Raw genomic sequence first — 17,532 nt, 5'->3', positions numbered from 1 at the left:
CATATGCAAATAGGTCCCAATTCAGACCTTCAAATTAATATTAATGTATAGTAGAATCAATTAATCAATATCCAAAATCAAAACACATTAGAACCAGTACTGTAGGGTTATGTAATTATAGCCACTGTCTAAAACCATGGAATTAGCACATATTCATAATTAAAACATTATAATATTTAACAAAACCATGGAACTTATTCTAATTTCAACCTAAAATCATGACATACTAGAGACATGCCCAAAGGCACATGATCTGCATGCCTTATATATGTCGATAAATAGAATAATCAATCAATTATTCTAATTTCAACCTAAACTCATACAACCTATTACAAATTAACAAAAAAAAAAAAAAAAAATACTTACCTTGGTGAGAATGGTGTCTAAAAGATTTGAATCAAATGAGTTTAAATCACACTTTTCAGTCTAGCAATGGTAAGAATAACATATTCAAGGCGAATATGCAAAAAATTTAATGAAAATGAACCAAAGTTAATGAAAAGCGGAATCAAGAAATGAGAGAAAATTCAAACTCAAATGAGTTTTTTTTTGTCAAAAAGAATCTAAAAACTATAAACAAGAAGGAAAAAAAATTCAAAATTGAAGAATTGGAACAAACCTAATTCAAATCGAAATTAATAGGGAAACAATAAGGATTTGAGACGACCGTGGTTGACAAAAAATCAACTTAAAAATGTCGCAAAGATGTAGTTAAGGCGCTTAGATTGTAACTTTCGCATGCGATGTGTCGTTATTCTTAAAATTTATTGTAGTAATCTAACACAAGAACATCATATTCTACAGTTTTGATAATTGGTAGAAGTAATAAACCATTTTCTAAAATGTCGCATGTTCAATAGAAAAATAAATAATAAGATACTAGTAGTAACAAATAAGTTTTTCGGTGAACATGAGTATTTAGGTAATGATGAATTCAACGTGGAAGGAGCAAAGGATGGTGTTTTATTTGTTAATGAAATGTATCGGTATTTGGAAAATGTTGATGAAGAGCTTATAGATAATGGATGGAGGATGATATGGAGACTCAATGTTCCGGAGAGAGTAAGGACAATATCAAGGGAAATGACTATTGGGCTTTGGGATGTCATGCGTTGTCGACATGGCGAAACAAAGAGGAACACAATGAGTCGTTCTTGAGGCTGTATGGTCCGGGACCGTATATCTCACAGATGAGAAAGGTATATCTCACAGAGGAGAAATGAGTATGATGAAGCAAAGAGTCTGGTGAAGCAAAGAGTTTGAATAATGCTATCATGGATAGATTTAAATCGATTAGAATGGTTAGTTGGAAGCCTCCCTTCCGAAATAAGGTGAAAATGAATGCATCTGTGTATGCAAGGATAAGAATGTAGCTGGTTCTGGGGGAGTAACCCGATACGAGAGAGGAAAGTGGTTGAGGTTTTGCAAAATTATTGGGTCATTGCAGTCTTTTCATGGCAGAATTGCCGGGCGTTTTTGAAGGCCTTAAAATCATAAAAAGGTTAGGGTTGCTTAGGATTGAGATCAATTGATAAAGGTCATGCTTTGGAGAAAGGAAGCTCAAAAAAGAGTGAAGGGTTGACCTTGGTTAAATAGATTCATAGATGATCCGAAGAATATGAGATTGTGGAGGTGGAACATGTTTTTTGAGAATCTAATAAATGTGTTGACACCTTAGCAAATATTGACTGCACTCTTGATTCAGAGTGATTATTTTTTACGCGACACCGAATGTTATTTCGAGAATATTAAAGGATGATGTCAAAGGTGTAACTACCCCTAAGATGGTGTATTGGTAGTTTTTTTTTGCTGAGTTTAGGTCTCTTTAATGCTAAAAAAATAAAATAAAAGAGATGTCTTGATATTTAAATAACACTAGTATAAGAATATTGTGTAAGTTGTATATTTATTCTATCATGTTTTTAATGTAATTAATGCTTCTGATTGCATAATAAAATCTCTGTGCTACACTTGATACCGAAAGAAACAGAACCCGTTTCAAATGGAAATGGATCCTCTAACTTTGTGTTCACTAACTTTCTCTAACTTTAGGCATTTTTCTTAAGAGAGAGGTGAAAAAAGATGAATAAAGGGAGGGAAAACCAAATGAGATAGATTGTAATGTTAGAGAGAGAGAGAGGGAAAGTCAGGTGCAGTTCCCGCAAAAAAGTTAGAGGATCCAGCTCCGTTTCAAATTACCAGTTTGAAAAATGTATAAGAATGCCATTTAATGCAGTTCATGTTCAACATTCTAAATCCTCCAATTGTTTTGAGTAGCCAGATAGCTGCACATTCTCTCATAGATCTTGCTATATATGAAACATGATTTCTTGTGCTTCATATCACGGAAAACTAACAGATTCTATTCTTATTGGTGATGACGACTCTTGTACACGCTTCTCGTCTTGAACCATCTACTCCTCGCAGAATGTTCCGTTTGCTCCTTCCATTATTAAGAGTTTTATCTTAGTTTAACAGATTATAATGACAATGAAATGTGTCATTGTCATACCAAACTTTTCACTTTTTCTTCTTTATCAAGGATCTGCAGTGTATAAAATTTTCACTCATATTCAAATCATTTTCCTTCCTCAGTAATTTCAGTGTAAGCTCTCGCAGACTGTCTAACGAACAAATTAATGAATAAGCAAAATGTTCTACCAATAATCCCCACAAGAACATGTGCCATTCTTAAAGTGATGAAAGCGGCTAGAATCCCTGACCACGATCTCCCTGTCAACAACCTTTGCCATAAGCTTTATTGCATTATGACAATCCCCACATACACGTAGATTTTTCATTATGGTTATTGTACTTCCTTTCACAGTGCTAAGCAACCCAAATACAATTGCAAGCCTTTCACTATGGTAAGACAGCATTTCTTCGGTTTGCTCAATTTCAACATCATGCAAGGCAAATTGTTGATCAGGAACATAACCCAGTTCTTTTAATTTTACTCCTAACCACTCTAGCTTCTCATAGATTTTCTCAGTAAGTGGATGGGACCTATCTGCAGACAGAAATTCATGCCTTAGTCCTTTTAAGGTTATCCAACTTGAACCGGGTTGTTTTACAACTCCATTATGCTTCATTTTCCTCCTAATTCTTGCCACTTCCGACCATCTTCTCGAAGATGCATACAAGTTTGATAGCAACACATAGGCAGCACTACAATCAGGCTCCATTTCAAATATCCGTTTTGCAGCTCTTTCTGCAACACCCAAATTAGAATGCATCCTGCAGGCACTCAGCAAAACAAGCCATACCATAGAGTTTGCTTCCAACGGCATGCTCATCGCCAGCGCTTCTGCTTCCTCTACCTCTCCATACCGACCAAGCACATCTATCATACAAGCATAGTGCTCAATCGTCAGCTTCATCGATCTTTTCCGACCGAAGTACCCAAAAATACACCTCGCCTTCTGTAACATCCCGGACCTGCTACAAGCAGAAAGCAAACCAGTCAATGTGATCTCATCAGACTCAACACCTTTCATCAACATTTGTTTAAAAAGTGCCAAAGACCATATTCCACATCCATGCTGAGCACAACCAACAATCACAGAATTCCAAGACACAACATTTTTCTCACCAATCCCATTGAACACACACAATGCATCACCGATATAACCACATTTACTATACATAACAACAAGAGAATTCCCCACATAGACCCCATGTTCCAAACCCATCTTAACTGCCACAGCATGAATCACTCTCCCCTTCTCAAGATCCTCCAACCCAACACACGAATTCAAAGCACTAGTAAACGAAGACTCATTAGGCACCACACAAAATCTCATCATGTCACCAAAAACCTCCAATGCCTCAACATGCTTCTCATTCAAACAATACCCAGTCAAAAGAGCAGTCCAAACCACCACATTCTTACAAACAATCTCACGAAATACCTTACAAGCATCACCCACTCTCTTACAACATGCGTAAAAAGTAACAAGCGAAGCCGATACAAACTCATCAAAACCATGACAATAACCAAACTTGAACATACGACAATGAATCTGAATACCCGTGTTAAAATCCAAAATTTTAGCAGCAGCCGTCAACCCACACACCAAAGTAGTCGAAGAGATTTCAACACCAGAACAGCCCACCATGTTCTGTAATAAAACCAGCGCTTGATAACTCTTTCCATTACGATCCAACCCAGCAATCATTGAAGTCCAGGAAATAACATCACGGGAAGGCATTTGACTGAACAACCGGAGAGCATCGTTAACTCTACCGTTATTACAATAACCATTAATCATAGCATTCCACGTGGCAACGTCTTTGTCAGCACTTGGCATTGCACGGAAGAATGTTTCAGCATCAACAACTCTTCCAACGGATAAAAAGCCGTGGATTATTGTTGTCCATGAGATTGAGTTTCTGTGCGGCATTTCATCGAACAGTTTAACGGCAGTGATGAAATCACCACAGAGGACTGACGCTTTGATAATGGAGTTCCATGAGATTGTGTCTTTGGTGTTTGACGGGATTTGGTTGAAGAGATTGATTGCTTGTGGGAGATTGTGATTGTGAGCATAAGCGAGGAGCATTCTGGTGTAGAGAGAGACATGAGGGGAAGGGATTTTGTTGAAGACTGTACGGGCAGAATCTAGTCTTTGGTTTTTAAGGTGGTTTAAGAATGTGGAGTTTAAGGAAGTTGAAGAGGTTTTGGGGTTTTGAATAAGAGTGGTAAAGGGTGGTGTACGACATTTTGAGTTGGTTGGTTGAGTTGTTGTGAAGATGGGTGGAATTGAAAATTGTGGTTTCTTTGGCATGAAGGAAATTATTTGACTCAATAAGACCAGTCATTCATTTACTCTAGTGTTATTTTCTTTTTTGTGCGAACTTATCATGTATGATACATTAGCACATGATGCAACATTTACCCTTATTCACTTTGGTTGGTTGATGTAATGATTTGATATTCTCTTCTTCTTCTTCTCTGATGCTCTTTCTTCAAATGGTGGATTGTACTTATAAAGATACCATATTGTTTTACGGTTTTGAAAAAAATTCAGCGAATAAAGAAATTATCAAGTCATGGACTGAGTCGTTTTCTATAAGACAATTTACGGCACGTATAAAATTATATAAAGTAGTTGAACTACTGTGTGGTCTCTAAGGTAAAACACTCAAGTTCTATTGTATAATTACTACTAGTTACACGATAGATAATCGGTCTATAATTACACACTCATATTACACAAAGGCCAGACGATAATGTGTTAAAACCACTCATAGTTTATGGCAAGAATCAATTGTTAATGGTGTAGACAAGCCACTCGAAAACATAAAAGAAAATTTAAGAAAAAATGAAGACGAGAGAGAGAATAGAGATTTCATATTCGAAAATCTGGAGTGAAAAACACGAGAAGAGAAAGTCTTTAGTTATAGCCAAAAATTTGACGAGAGAATGCGGGGGGAAGTGGAGTGGATCGGTCTAAAACTAGCCGATAAGGAATTTGGTTAGCAAGGAAGAGTAAAGACATGCTGCAAGGTAAAACATGGTCAAAATTTAGGTTAACTTTAGAGTTACCATAGTTACTTAATAATTAATTTGAATAACATCAGACCATTAATTAATGAATAATAATTAATTTACGTCACACACGTTTATTAAATTAATTAATATTAAATAATAATATTAAATAAATTTTCATCATTTCGAGTACTAAAAATTATTAGATTAAAGTCCAGACCCAAGACTGGACCGAACTAAGTCGGTTGACCGGACGACGGCGGCGGCGCAACGCGTGTGTAATGTTTTATGGTAGTGTTTTCTCACACAACCACAAAATTGAGTATCCCTTAGGGTCCAATCCAATTTGCCAACTTGAAATATATAAACACTACTAAAGTATGTTATCCCTCCCACGTGGGACTTTAATGAACGTTTTCGAATTCACCTTCATACACACTAGGTCATACTTGTGCTCATTTATTGCCAACTTAATGTCACCAACTCCTTCTAATTCTTCATTCATTGATTTCCAACAATCCCTCACTTGAATTTAAAAAAGTGATTTTCACTAAGAATGCTAAATATTTTTAAGATTGTGCATAAGCAACGGTGTCTACGACTTGAACCTTTGCGTAGCAAGTAGGATTCTGATTCAACAAAAGGGACACAATTGTCTTGAACTTTATCTCAGACATTAAACCCACACACAACCTTTTCTTAAGGTGTATTCTAATAGTTTGTGCTTTAATGGTCCTACACATGTATCCCAGTTTAGTGAAGGTTCTAAAAATTCTGCCTCAAAGTTCCATGGGAACCGACCTAAGTTTCACAATCACATAGGTGAGTCTATCAAGAGTACTCATGTAGTTAGGTACTTTCTCATACAGAGTATAGATCTCCCTTCATACTGAGTATAAATCTCATTAAGATTTTTTATTGTCTCATCTTCTTATCCCTTTAGGATTCATGTTTCTCTTATTCACACTAGCATGATCACTTCATATTACTCACAATTTGTTATTATCCATTGAACCTATTTCTTGGAATCTCTGGTCTATTTGGTTGGGTTGCCATCATGAGCAAATCATTTCTCTATAGGCATTAGTCTCATCTTCTTAGATGTATTATGGACTTTCTCTCTAACTAATCCTTTCGTCAAAGGATCTGCTAAATTTTCATCAGTGCATACATGATCCACTATTACACTTTCTTTAAAGATATAATCTCTAACTATGTTGTGCTTTCTTCTAGACCAAGTTATTAAATTTTTTTTTTAAAGATTGACGAATATTCGAAAAATAAGACATACGTTAGTAATCCTAATATTCATGGAAAAGTGAGACATACATAAAACAACCATTCTCTCAACCAAGTTATTAAGAAAGATTGTTGAAAGGTTGACGAGCATTCGAAAAATAAGACATACGTTAGAAATCCAAATATTCGAGGACAAGAGAGACATACGTTAAACAACCCTTCTCTCAACCAAATTATTAAGAAATATATTTGAAAGATTGACGAACATTCTTTATGAAAAAAATATTCGAGGATAAAAGAAATATACGTCAAACAACCCTTTTCTCAACCAAATTATTTAAGAAAAAAATTGAAATGTTTTTTATTAGACGGGAAAAGAACTTTGATTTGCATTTGTTTGCTCCATGTTGATCAAACGTTTTATTTTTGAAAGTGATTAATTTGAGTGGTCAAGTACTTAATTAATTTAATTAAACTAATCAAGTGGAATGACATTTTAGTTAGCAAAATTAATCAATTAAAATTGATTAAATCAACTAATTATGCTAATTAGAGTTAATTATCAATACTAATTGATTAAAAATTAATTCCATCAAATAATCGGGGTTAATTAAATTTTATTAACAAAACTAACTAATTAACAGAAAATTAATCCATTATTTTAATTAACTAAAATAAAAATATTTAAATAAAGTAAAATAAAATAAAAGGTGTTGTTTCAAAGAAGGAGGCTGGCAATAGAAAAGAGTTGCGCCCAAGACAAAGGAATGCATGGAGTCAAGGGTTGACTGAAAGTAAGGCCGTGTGAGGGTGCATGGAGATATCTAATTAAAATGAGTTGATTTTGATTTGATCATTGCTAAAACGCATCACAGGCCATAGGATCAAATTTGAAGGTATTGGCAGAGTGTTGGTTAGAATAAAGTCAAAGCATCTAATGGTGGTAGAAGAGCCATGTGGCCATGGATGAAAGGTTTAGAAGGAAATTTGTCAGAAATAGGAGGAAAATAGTTGTTAGAATTAGAGGAGAAACTTGGGGTGATCCGTATGACTGAGTGTGTAATCCTTGTGAACTTTGGATTTGAGCCCTTGGATTGTAACTTGATCAAATTCAAATGGTAAATGTGTGCTTGTTGTAATGTAAGTTGAAATGAAATGCAATTGAAACTTGTGAATTTGAAGTTAACTTTTCTGTTTTACTGCAATGCAACGTGAATTATGGTTGTGGTCCCAACAAAATGCCCAATAACATGAGACATGCTGCATAATTTTGTCTTGCAATTGGGTTGGTTCAAAAATAGCTTTAAGAAATCAACTTGAAATGGCTTGAAAAGGTATTGACAATATAACTTGAACGTGGCTTAGAAAACAACCTTACTACTTTAACTTTGAGCTTGAATTTGGCTTTGAGAAAAGTCTCTTGAAATTCAACTTGAAAATATGGCTTACCAATTTTTAACGTGCACTTGAATTTGACTTAAAAAAGATTTTATCAAATTAACTTGAATTTGAATATTGGTTGGAAAATCCATTAAGATTAAAATGTGGCTTTGAGTGAAATGAAATGTTTGAATTAAAACCAAAATTCCAAATTGAATTTGAATTTTTTTTCCCTAAATCTTAAGTGACTACTCTTGCTGATTAAAGTAGAAGCATGCGTAATAGTGATTAGAACAATAAACATGATAGATAGAGAATAACAAAGTGATAAAGCAAATAAACCATTAAAAAGGTACAGTTTTGTAAATGAGCCTGTAATTCATAGACTGTAATAAAAAAATTCATTCGAGAGATAAGAGCCCATCAAAACACAATCATATGCTGGTGCTAGGAGGACTACACGCCATAGAATCCCACCTACCGTAAGCCTCTCTATTACGGTGTTCAAAACAAAGAAGTATTTTATCGTGTTCAAAAGTATTTTCTCATCATATTCAAAGAAAAAATAACAACACAACGACTCTAGATGCATTGCCATAAGCCGTCCTTAACCCGCAAGTAAAATCAAACCAAACAAGTTATATAAATCTCTAACTTTTTTCTGATATATTAGACATAAAAAATGTCAATTCAGTATTAGCTATAAAGATATTAGCTATAAACATATAAGTACCTTCTAACAACATTGTTGATGTTCCAGATGTAGAGTTAAAATTGAGTTCCCAGGACTTCCGGTCACCACCATCGTGCATATACAATGATGCAGAGCCACATTTTGTCTATAGATTGAATTAATGAATTACTTCCTCGGTATTTTATTATAAGTGTCTTAAGTCTTTTTACATATATCAAGAAAATCTTTAATTTTTCCTAATTTTGTTAATATATTATAAAAATATTCCAATATTGTCCTTTTTAAACTTAAATTAAAAATCTCATTTTTTTAGAAATAAATCATTATGATTTGATGATGAAATATTTAAACTACACTTATTTCATCCCTGAAAAATATTTGTGTCTCTCCACTTATCACATTGATAAAAAAAATTTTATTTTAAAATGAAAAAATAAAATTCACTTTATTATCCTGAATTACTAGACCATATCATAATTTGAAATATAGACCAAATAAATATATATTGTGTTTTCTAATTTATCACCATTAATAAAAAAAACTTTTTATTTTAAAATATAAAAAAAAAAAAATTCACATTATTATTTTCTTTCCCGTGAATAAAGTCATTATACTATTTTTTTACTCATCATCCCTTGTTTTTCTCCTCTCAAACTAAAATCCACCATTTTTTTCCCTTCTTTCAACAAAATTAGGATATGGTTAATTTTTTTCCTCCAATATTTCATTAACTATCTAAACCAATTTTCTAGGACTCTTCATTCCATGTTTTTTTCAAATTTCCCTCTAAATATTTCAATGTACTTCACCACATATTTTCCTCTAATTTTTTTTTGTTAATCTTCTTCCTATAAATTTAGACTAACTCCACCACATATTATGATATTAAAATGGCTTTAAATCACTTTGATCCCAATGTTATTTCAATGAAGATGAAGAATATGTTCAACAACAAAAATGTAAATATAGTGTCTAATCTACTTGATTTAAATCTCAATATTTAGATAGTATTGATCTTAACAACATTCCAAATATGCTCATATCTCATGTGTGTTTGGAAGAAGATACTCATGACCCCATTGGTAGGTAACAATATTTTCATGTTTTTTATGCTTATTTGTTTGTTTCTTCATGACCCATTTGTTAATTCATGATCCATAAAAAAATCTCTAAAATTTAATCTAATAACAATATAAGAAAGTTTTATACTACCATAATTACTTAATTATCCTAATTACCCCATTTAAATTCCATTAATTTATACCCTTAATCGTCATTTGCATTAATTAATCATTACTACACAATATTTAAATAAATAATCCTTCAAATAATAAATAATACCATTGGAATCATAACTTAGCAACCATTATGGGGTCTGTTTGGTAAAAATAGTGGTTGACTGATAAGCTAGCTGATAGCTTATAGTTTATGACTGATGACTGATGGCTTATAACTTATAGCGGATGATTGAAACTGATAGCTTATAAGCTAATTGAATTGTTTGGTAAAATTAGCGGTTCAATTAACTTATAAATATAAAATGACCTAAAAGATATTTAACATATAATTATTTTATTTTAAATTAAAATAAATTATAAGGGTTAAAAATGGATTTTAATTAAAATAATAAGGACAAAAAAGGAAGAAAAAATAATAAGCTATAAGACATAATTTATAACGCTATTTGAAATAGCGTCTGAAAAATAAGCTATAAGATAGTGAAATAAGCTATAAGCTCGCGATGAAAAGACCGTTACCAAACGAGTCTAAATTATCATATGAGCTTATAAGACATAAGACATAAGTTATAAGCTCGAAAACATGTCTTACCAAATAGAGCCTAATACTGATAGTCCAAAACCTAATTCCAATGTATAGATTGCATTGGAAACACTCATAAACCTTTTACACTTCCCTTATGATTCCTTCTTTTGCTCTTTCATTTATTATTTATTCCCTAAATCTTTTCTTTCATGCATCTAAATAATCAATTGTTTCCTCTTCCATCCCACTTCCAGAATTCTTCACGTTTTTTTTTTTGCAAAAACAGGTTCGCAGTTCATCTATCTAATTTATCTTCTTCACTTCTCATGTTTAATTACTTGTGTTTCCAATTCTTTGAAAACTATGTTGTGGTAAATGGGTTATCATCTTCTTCAATTTTTGTTATTATTTAAATCGATTTAAATTGCATAGTTGATTCAAATTTCATAGATTATATAAACATTTTATTCTTCTTTTTCTATTCCTCTTTTATTTTTCATCAATAGATTTTGTTCCATTATCGTCCAGTTTCGTTTGATTTGAAATTCTTGCAAATAAATTTTGAATCAAAGGTAAATCGTGTTTGATACTTTTGAATCAAACCATATTTTTTATTTTTTTTCTTTTTCATGGTGCTTTTATAATTTTTTAAATTTTCATATCAAACCTGTATGGTTGATTTGTTCCTTCCACTGATCTAACTCTTGCATTTTGAAATTTAGGGTTTTTTGCTTCACTGTAGAGAGATTAGTACTATTGAAATTGTGATGTGGTTTAAGAAAGTTTTGATTTTTTTTTTTAAATTATTTTTGTTTGTAGCAAAGTTGAAGTTTCTCATACCACAAGTCTCTGCTTTGGGATATTCACATTTCTCAATAGCGCCTCAATCATCTTTCAGTAAACTCACTCCGTTAATTTTAACATTTCAACAAGTTGTAGTTATTTTCTATCTTGTAGTCTGATTCTTGATTAGTTTTTTCTTGAATGAAATTGTTAGTGAAATTTGTTAACCTTCTTTTGTGTTCATCACTACGGTTTTGGTTTATTTTTAGGCGTGCAATTGTTCAGTAATTGAAAAAGATGAGACAACATTTAGTAGGATAATTGATAATATTTAAGGAAAGAAAGAAAGTTGATACAAATTTGTTATCCACTCAATAAAATATTCTCATAATTTGAAATGATTACTCTATTGGCCCTTTTATGTTTTCCAGTTATTTAAAGAATGATTTAAAGAATGATGAATCAAATTATGTGCAGATGAGAGATATATTATAAATATATGGATTGTTAATTTCCCTTACTTAATGCTTAAATTAAGGTGAGATTGATCATAATTTTATGAAATTAATTCTACTTGATCATTACTTCCGATGAATTGTTTGTAATATATTCTCACTACTTCTTGAATGCAGTTTCTTCTATTTGTTAGAATATTATAACATCTCAGATATTTGTGCACCTGGGTAACAAACATAGCTTGTTATATCAATTGAGTTATAATCTTCTACTCTTCTCTCAATTGAAATGGATAGTGATTTGGTTTCAATGCATATAGGACGGTGGTGGGCAACCAGTGAAATAAACGGCTGAAAAAAAGTAATCTATAATATAAGAAAATTAATAGTTGTGGAAAAATAAAAATACCCTTATTTGATTTTTTGCCACCACATTAAAATTGTGGTTTTTTGGTCTTTGCACCATAAAGTTCTTAATTTTTTTTTTGGTCAAAAAGCATATCTTTATTAAAACCAAAAACAATGAAGTACACGCCGATCGCAAGGATCCCGGCTATCTAATAATTCTATTAGTACTCACATCAATGTGAGATCTAATCTTACTATTCTTAATACCTCTAGCTACAATAATATCAATAATCTTTCCTAATAAATTTCGGTCAATATCCTTTTGGGAGAAAATCTTCTCATTTCGACTCTTCCACACTTCATAAATTGTTTCAGCACAAGCAATTTTCAGAAGCTGACACAGCCATCCTTTTTTATGTGTTTCGGACATTATCCAAACCCTCTCCTCATTCCAACCATGCGGGCTTCTGTGCACTCCCATCCACTCCAAAATACCTTTCCAAACCATATGGACATGGCTACATTCAAAGAAGAGGTGGTGAATGCTCTCCAAATTATTGCAAAATTCACACGTCGGATTCACGCTAATCCCAAATTTTAACAGTCTGTCCTTAGTAGACAGTTTACCATGCAGTACCAACCACAAAAGGAAAATAGCTCGTGGTCGGGCCAAATTATGCATTATCATGTGTCGCCACTCAACCTTGTTCATCGTACCCCGTATGGCAATATAAAGTAATTTAGTTTTGAACTGTTTACCTTGTAAAACATCCTGCCAATACTGCATATCCTTAATATCATCTCGACATTTCATCATTTTTTTCACAGTCCATGAACAGCTTGCTTTCACCTGCCATGCCATGACTTCGTTATTCTTGATGTAGTAAGCATTCAGCCACCGCACCCATAGCTTGTCCGCTTTAGCTTGTAAATTCCATAATAATTTTCCAATAGTAGCAAGATTCCAAGCTTTCAGAGATATAAGATTGAGGCCTCCAGCTCCCGTCGGTCGACAAACCGTATCCCATGCAACGGGAGCTTTCCTCGTGCTACCACTTTTACCACTCAAGAGAAAACCTCGACACAACGCCTCTATATGATTCAGAACCTTTTGCGGAATTGGGAAGATTTGCATCCAATAAGAGGTAACAGCGAATAAGTTCTTAATTTTATTATTAATATAATACAACTCATATATTTTATCAAACTTTTCAAATCTATCTTCATTCTCTATTTTTTTTCTTTCATCACTTTCTCAATTCTTTCTTCCACAAAAAAAATCTATTATTGATATATATTTTTTTATATACGAAAAATGATATTTATGATCGAAATATTTTTTAGTAAAAAATAATATACCAGAAAAATTTATTCAAAAAATCTATTATTGATCTAAACATTTTTATATACGAAAAATTTAATATTGATCCAAATATTTTTGTAAATGATAGCTAAATAAAAATAATATTTGTATATGGAAAAAATCTATTATTTACGAAAAATGCTATTTATGATCCAAATATTTTTTATTCAAAAATGATATAAGGGAAAAAATCTACTATTGATCTAAATATTTTTATATCCGAAATTTACTATTGATCCAAATATTTTTGTAAATGATACCTAAACAAAATTGAAGTTTCTATACGGAAAAAAATCTATTATTGATTTAAATAATTTTATATACGAAAAATGTTATTTATGATCTAATTATTTTTTATTCAAAAATGGAATAGGCCAAAAAATTTATTATTGATCTAAATATTTTTATATACGAAAATTTGATATTGATCCAAATATTTTTGTAAATGACACCAAAACAAAAATAATATTTGTATATGAAAAAAATCTATTATTTACCAAAAATGATATTTATGATCCATATATTTTTATTCCAAAATGGTATACGGGAAAATAATCTACTATTGATCTAAATATTTTTATATACGAAATTTACTATTGATCCAATTATTTTTGTAAATGCTAAACAAAAATGAGGTATGTATGCGGGAAAAAAATCTATTATTATTCTAAATATTTTTATATACGAGAAATGGTATTTATTATCAAATATTTTTATCCAAAAATGGTAAACGGAAAAAACTCAATTATTGATCTAAATATTTTTTTATACGAAAATTTAATATTTTTCCAAATATTTTTGTAAATGATACCTAAATAAAAATAATATTTGTATTATTATTTATGAAAAATGTTATTTATGATCCAAATATTTTTTTTCAAAAATGGTATACGGGAAAAAATCTACTATTGATGTAATTATTTTTATATATGAAATTTACTATTGATCCAAATATTTTTGTAAATAATACCTAAATATTTTTGATACAAAAATGGTATACGGGAAAAAAATATATTATTGACCTAAATATTTTAATATATGAGAAATGGTATTTATGATCAAATATTTTTTATCCAAAAATGGTATACGGGTAACAACATATTATTGATCTAAATATTTTAATATACGAAAATTTAATATTGATCCAAATAATTTTGTAAATGATACCTAAACAAAAATAATACTTGTATACGAAAAAAAATCTATTATTTTCGAAAAATGGTATTTATGACCCAAATATTTTTTATTCAAAAATGGTATACGGGATAAAATTTATTATTGATCTAAATATTTTTATATTCAAAATTTACTATTGATACAAATATTTTTGTAAATGATACCTAAACAAAAATGATGTCTGTATACGGAAAAAAATCTATTATTGATCTAAATATTTTTATATACGAGAAATGGTATTTATGATTAAATATTTTTAATCCAAAAATGATACACGGAAAAAAAATCTATTATTGATTTAAATATTTTTATATACGAAATAATTAATTATTTATCTATTTTTTTTTTCTTTTTTAACATTTTTATTCAAAATAAATGATGTATCCAAATTCACGTAACCAAACAGAACTCGTGCGTATGCACGAGTTTGTTACTAGTTGAAACTGAGAGATTATGCAGAATGATAAATCTAATATATAATGAGAGAGATTATGCAGAATGAGAAATCTAATATCTAATGAGTGTGTATTTATTCTTTTAGTTTTTGTTTGATTTGATTGGAATCAAATCACCAATTAATTTGTTTATAAAAATGCTTTGTAAATATGGGATATATTTATTGGGTTTAATATACTTCACCCCCCTGCCAATATAGCGAGTTTTAGTTTACGCCCCCTGAAGTTTTTTTTTTATTAAATGCCCCTTATAAAATCTAAAACCTGGATTTACCAAACCCTTTTACCATATTTGCTGACTGGGCTTTGATTTAATTGGTGATGTGGCAAAAGCTACTTGATGACATGGCCATTAGAACAACATCACTCCTACTTCTCACTTCCACCATCACCATCACCACCACCACCACCACTACTACTTCTCTACTTCATTCACTTTCTGAAAATGGCCATTGAAACAACAAAACCAAGCAAACTCTCTCAAAAAACAGTAAGAATTTGTGAAAGAATTTGCATGAAGCATAACCCGAATCCTACATTGGATTTTGTGAAAGATGTATCCAGCAAAAAAATGTTATTGGTTGCTCTATTGAACTTCATTAACACCAGTATCTACAGATGCCCATACAATAGCAACATATTCACATGAACAGACTTACATTAGAAGGGGAGAATTATGCTTGTAGATTTCCATTTTAACAGAACAAACGAGAAAATGTGATGGAACAGCTACTCAAAAAGCTGAAGTTATTAAGTAAAAACATAAGATTTTCGAAAGGTTTAACTCCTTACAAAATATCTCTAACAAAATATTAGAGTCAGTCCAATATATGAGCATGTAATGTGATCCAAGAACAGAAAATAATTTGACAAGGTTGATTACTTGTAAGTAAGAAAAATTGATAGAATTAAATACAGTGGAACAAAAAGGCCTAACCAAAGCATGTTAAGATCCTACATCAAGTACATGATAGGTTAGTAGGTGAAAATATACAAGAGTTTAATGACTGCCAAAGCATGTTTCAATGACTAACCAAATCATCGAAGAAAATAAGGATTATTTCATGATGTGATATACAAGTATATTCAAAAATTGACGGCTTCCTAGCTTCTCTTCTGTTCTTTTCAAAATGAAATCCTTCACTGTTATTTCTCTTCTAGGAGAAACATCTCTAGCTTAATGCCTCTATTTTTTTTTCATTTGGAAATATTTTTAATAAAATACGGTAAAGAAACAAATATATATATTTATTGGCATGCATGCAAGTTATTGTCAATGTATCTGCAGTCTATCATTCATGAAAAATAAGCCTCAACACAAAGCCATTTTTCTTCTAAGTACATGATGAAAACTACATTTCAAAACAAAGTGTGGTTTGCAGCAGATAGAAAGAGACACAAGTTCAGATAAACCTGTTAGTTGAGTTCATCAAACAGCCCTACAGAATCACTAGCACTAATTACAAAATTGTTGTTTAGCTCTATGATATCATCAGGTATAGCTATTCACACGGACTTTTTCACATCAACAAAAGTTCTTACAACTCCATACACAAGATTGTGACTTGAGACTACACTTTGAAGTTTCAACTCCATCTAAATATACAAAAATATCTTTATTTCTGTATGGAATGGAGAAGGGAATGGATGAAAAAGACAAAGGTAATAAATGGAGGTGAGGAAAGCATTGAGTGGTTAGAATAATTTCTCTGTGACTGTCAAAAATTAATAAAATATGAACAAGTTGGTTTTTATAGAGTGAAAAAGATAGATTAGTTAGTTATTGACATGATGTAGAACAAGACAATATTAATTTGTTAAGTATGATTGTCAATGTAGTAATGTTAAAGCATTTTCCTTACCAAAAGATTCTATCAGACTAAGTAATATTTCACTTGAGAAGATGAAAATGTAAGAAATCAGTTATAGTCAGTACAATATGAATGTAAGAAATCAGCCAAAGAAATTTGAAAGTGCCATATTATTATGTCATGTAGCATAAGGATGTGTTTTTTTAAAAGGGTTGTATTAGTTGCTTTAGTATGTGCTCAGAATGCTGTTCATGCCATCGGACCTGCTCCAGCAACAAACAAATAGAATCAGAAATAAATCCTCCGATGAAGCCTCTAGAACACGAAACAGAAACGAATTTGGAATAGTGAATACTTTACCGGGAATGGAATGCGAACATCGAGAACACAGAGAGTGCGATCCTCTTGTGATTTTCTTCGACCCTGGAGCATTGAGGACTGGCAACAAGTTGTAGTTTGAAACACCGCCGGAGCACCACCGTTTTTGTAAAGGGCAAGAAGAAAGAATGGAAAAAGAATGAACAATGAAGAAAGAAGAAGAACTATTTTTCCTGTTTTGACCAGAAAAAGAAG

At 31.4% G+C, this 17,532-nt stretch overlaps 2 protein-coding genes across 2 annotated transcripts; both read right to left on the bottom strand.

Moving 5' to 3' along the window:
* Positions 1-1,708: 1,708 nt before the first annotated feature.
* On the bottom strand, positions 1,709-4,950 carry LOC131603337 (pentatricopeptide repeat-containing protein At5g46460, mitochondrial). Its single transcript, XM_058875630.1, has one exon. It carries the CDS (start codon positions 4,785-4,787, stop codon positions 2,658-2,660), a length of 2,130 nt encoding a protein of 709 aa, XP_058731613.1. The 5' UTR covers positions 4,788-4,950; the 3' UTR covers positions 1,709-2,657.
* Positions 4,951-12,004: 7,054 nt separating this feature from the next.
* Positions 12,005-13,289, bottom strand: LOC131605789 (uncharacterized). The gene is made up of 2 exons (XM_058878099.1): positions 12,387-13,289; positions 12,005-12,157 (listed from the first exon to the last, which is right to left on the bottom strand). The coding sequence occupies exons 1-2, from the start codon at positions 13,287-13,289 to the stop codon at positions 12,005-12,007; spliced, it is 1,056 nt and encodes a 351-aa protein (XP_058734082.1).
* Between the last annotated feature and the right edge of the window lie 4,243 nt (positions 13,290-17,532).

The sequence above is a fragment of the Vicia villosa genome, linkage group LG5 (assembly GCF_029867415.1).
Source record: "Vicia villosa cultivar HV-30 ecotype Madison, WI linkage group LG5, Vvil1.0, whole genome shotgun sequence".
Lineage (NCBI taxonomy): Eukaryota > Viridiplantae > Streptophyta > Magnoliopsida > Fabales > Fabaceae > Vicia > Vicia villosa.
Note: the sequence above shows the minus strand (reverse complement) of the source record. Positions and strands in the feature narration are given on the sequence as shown.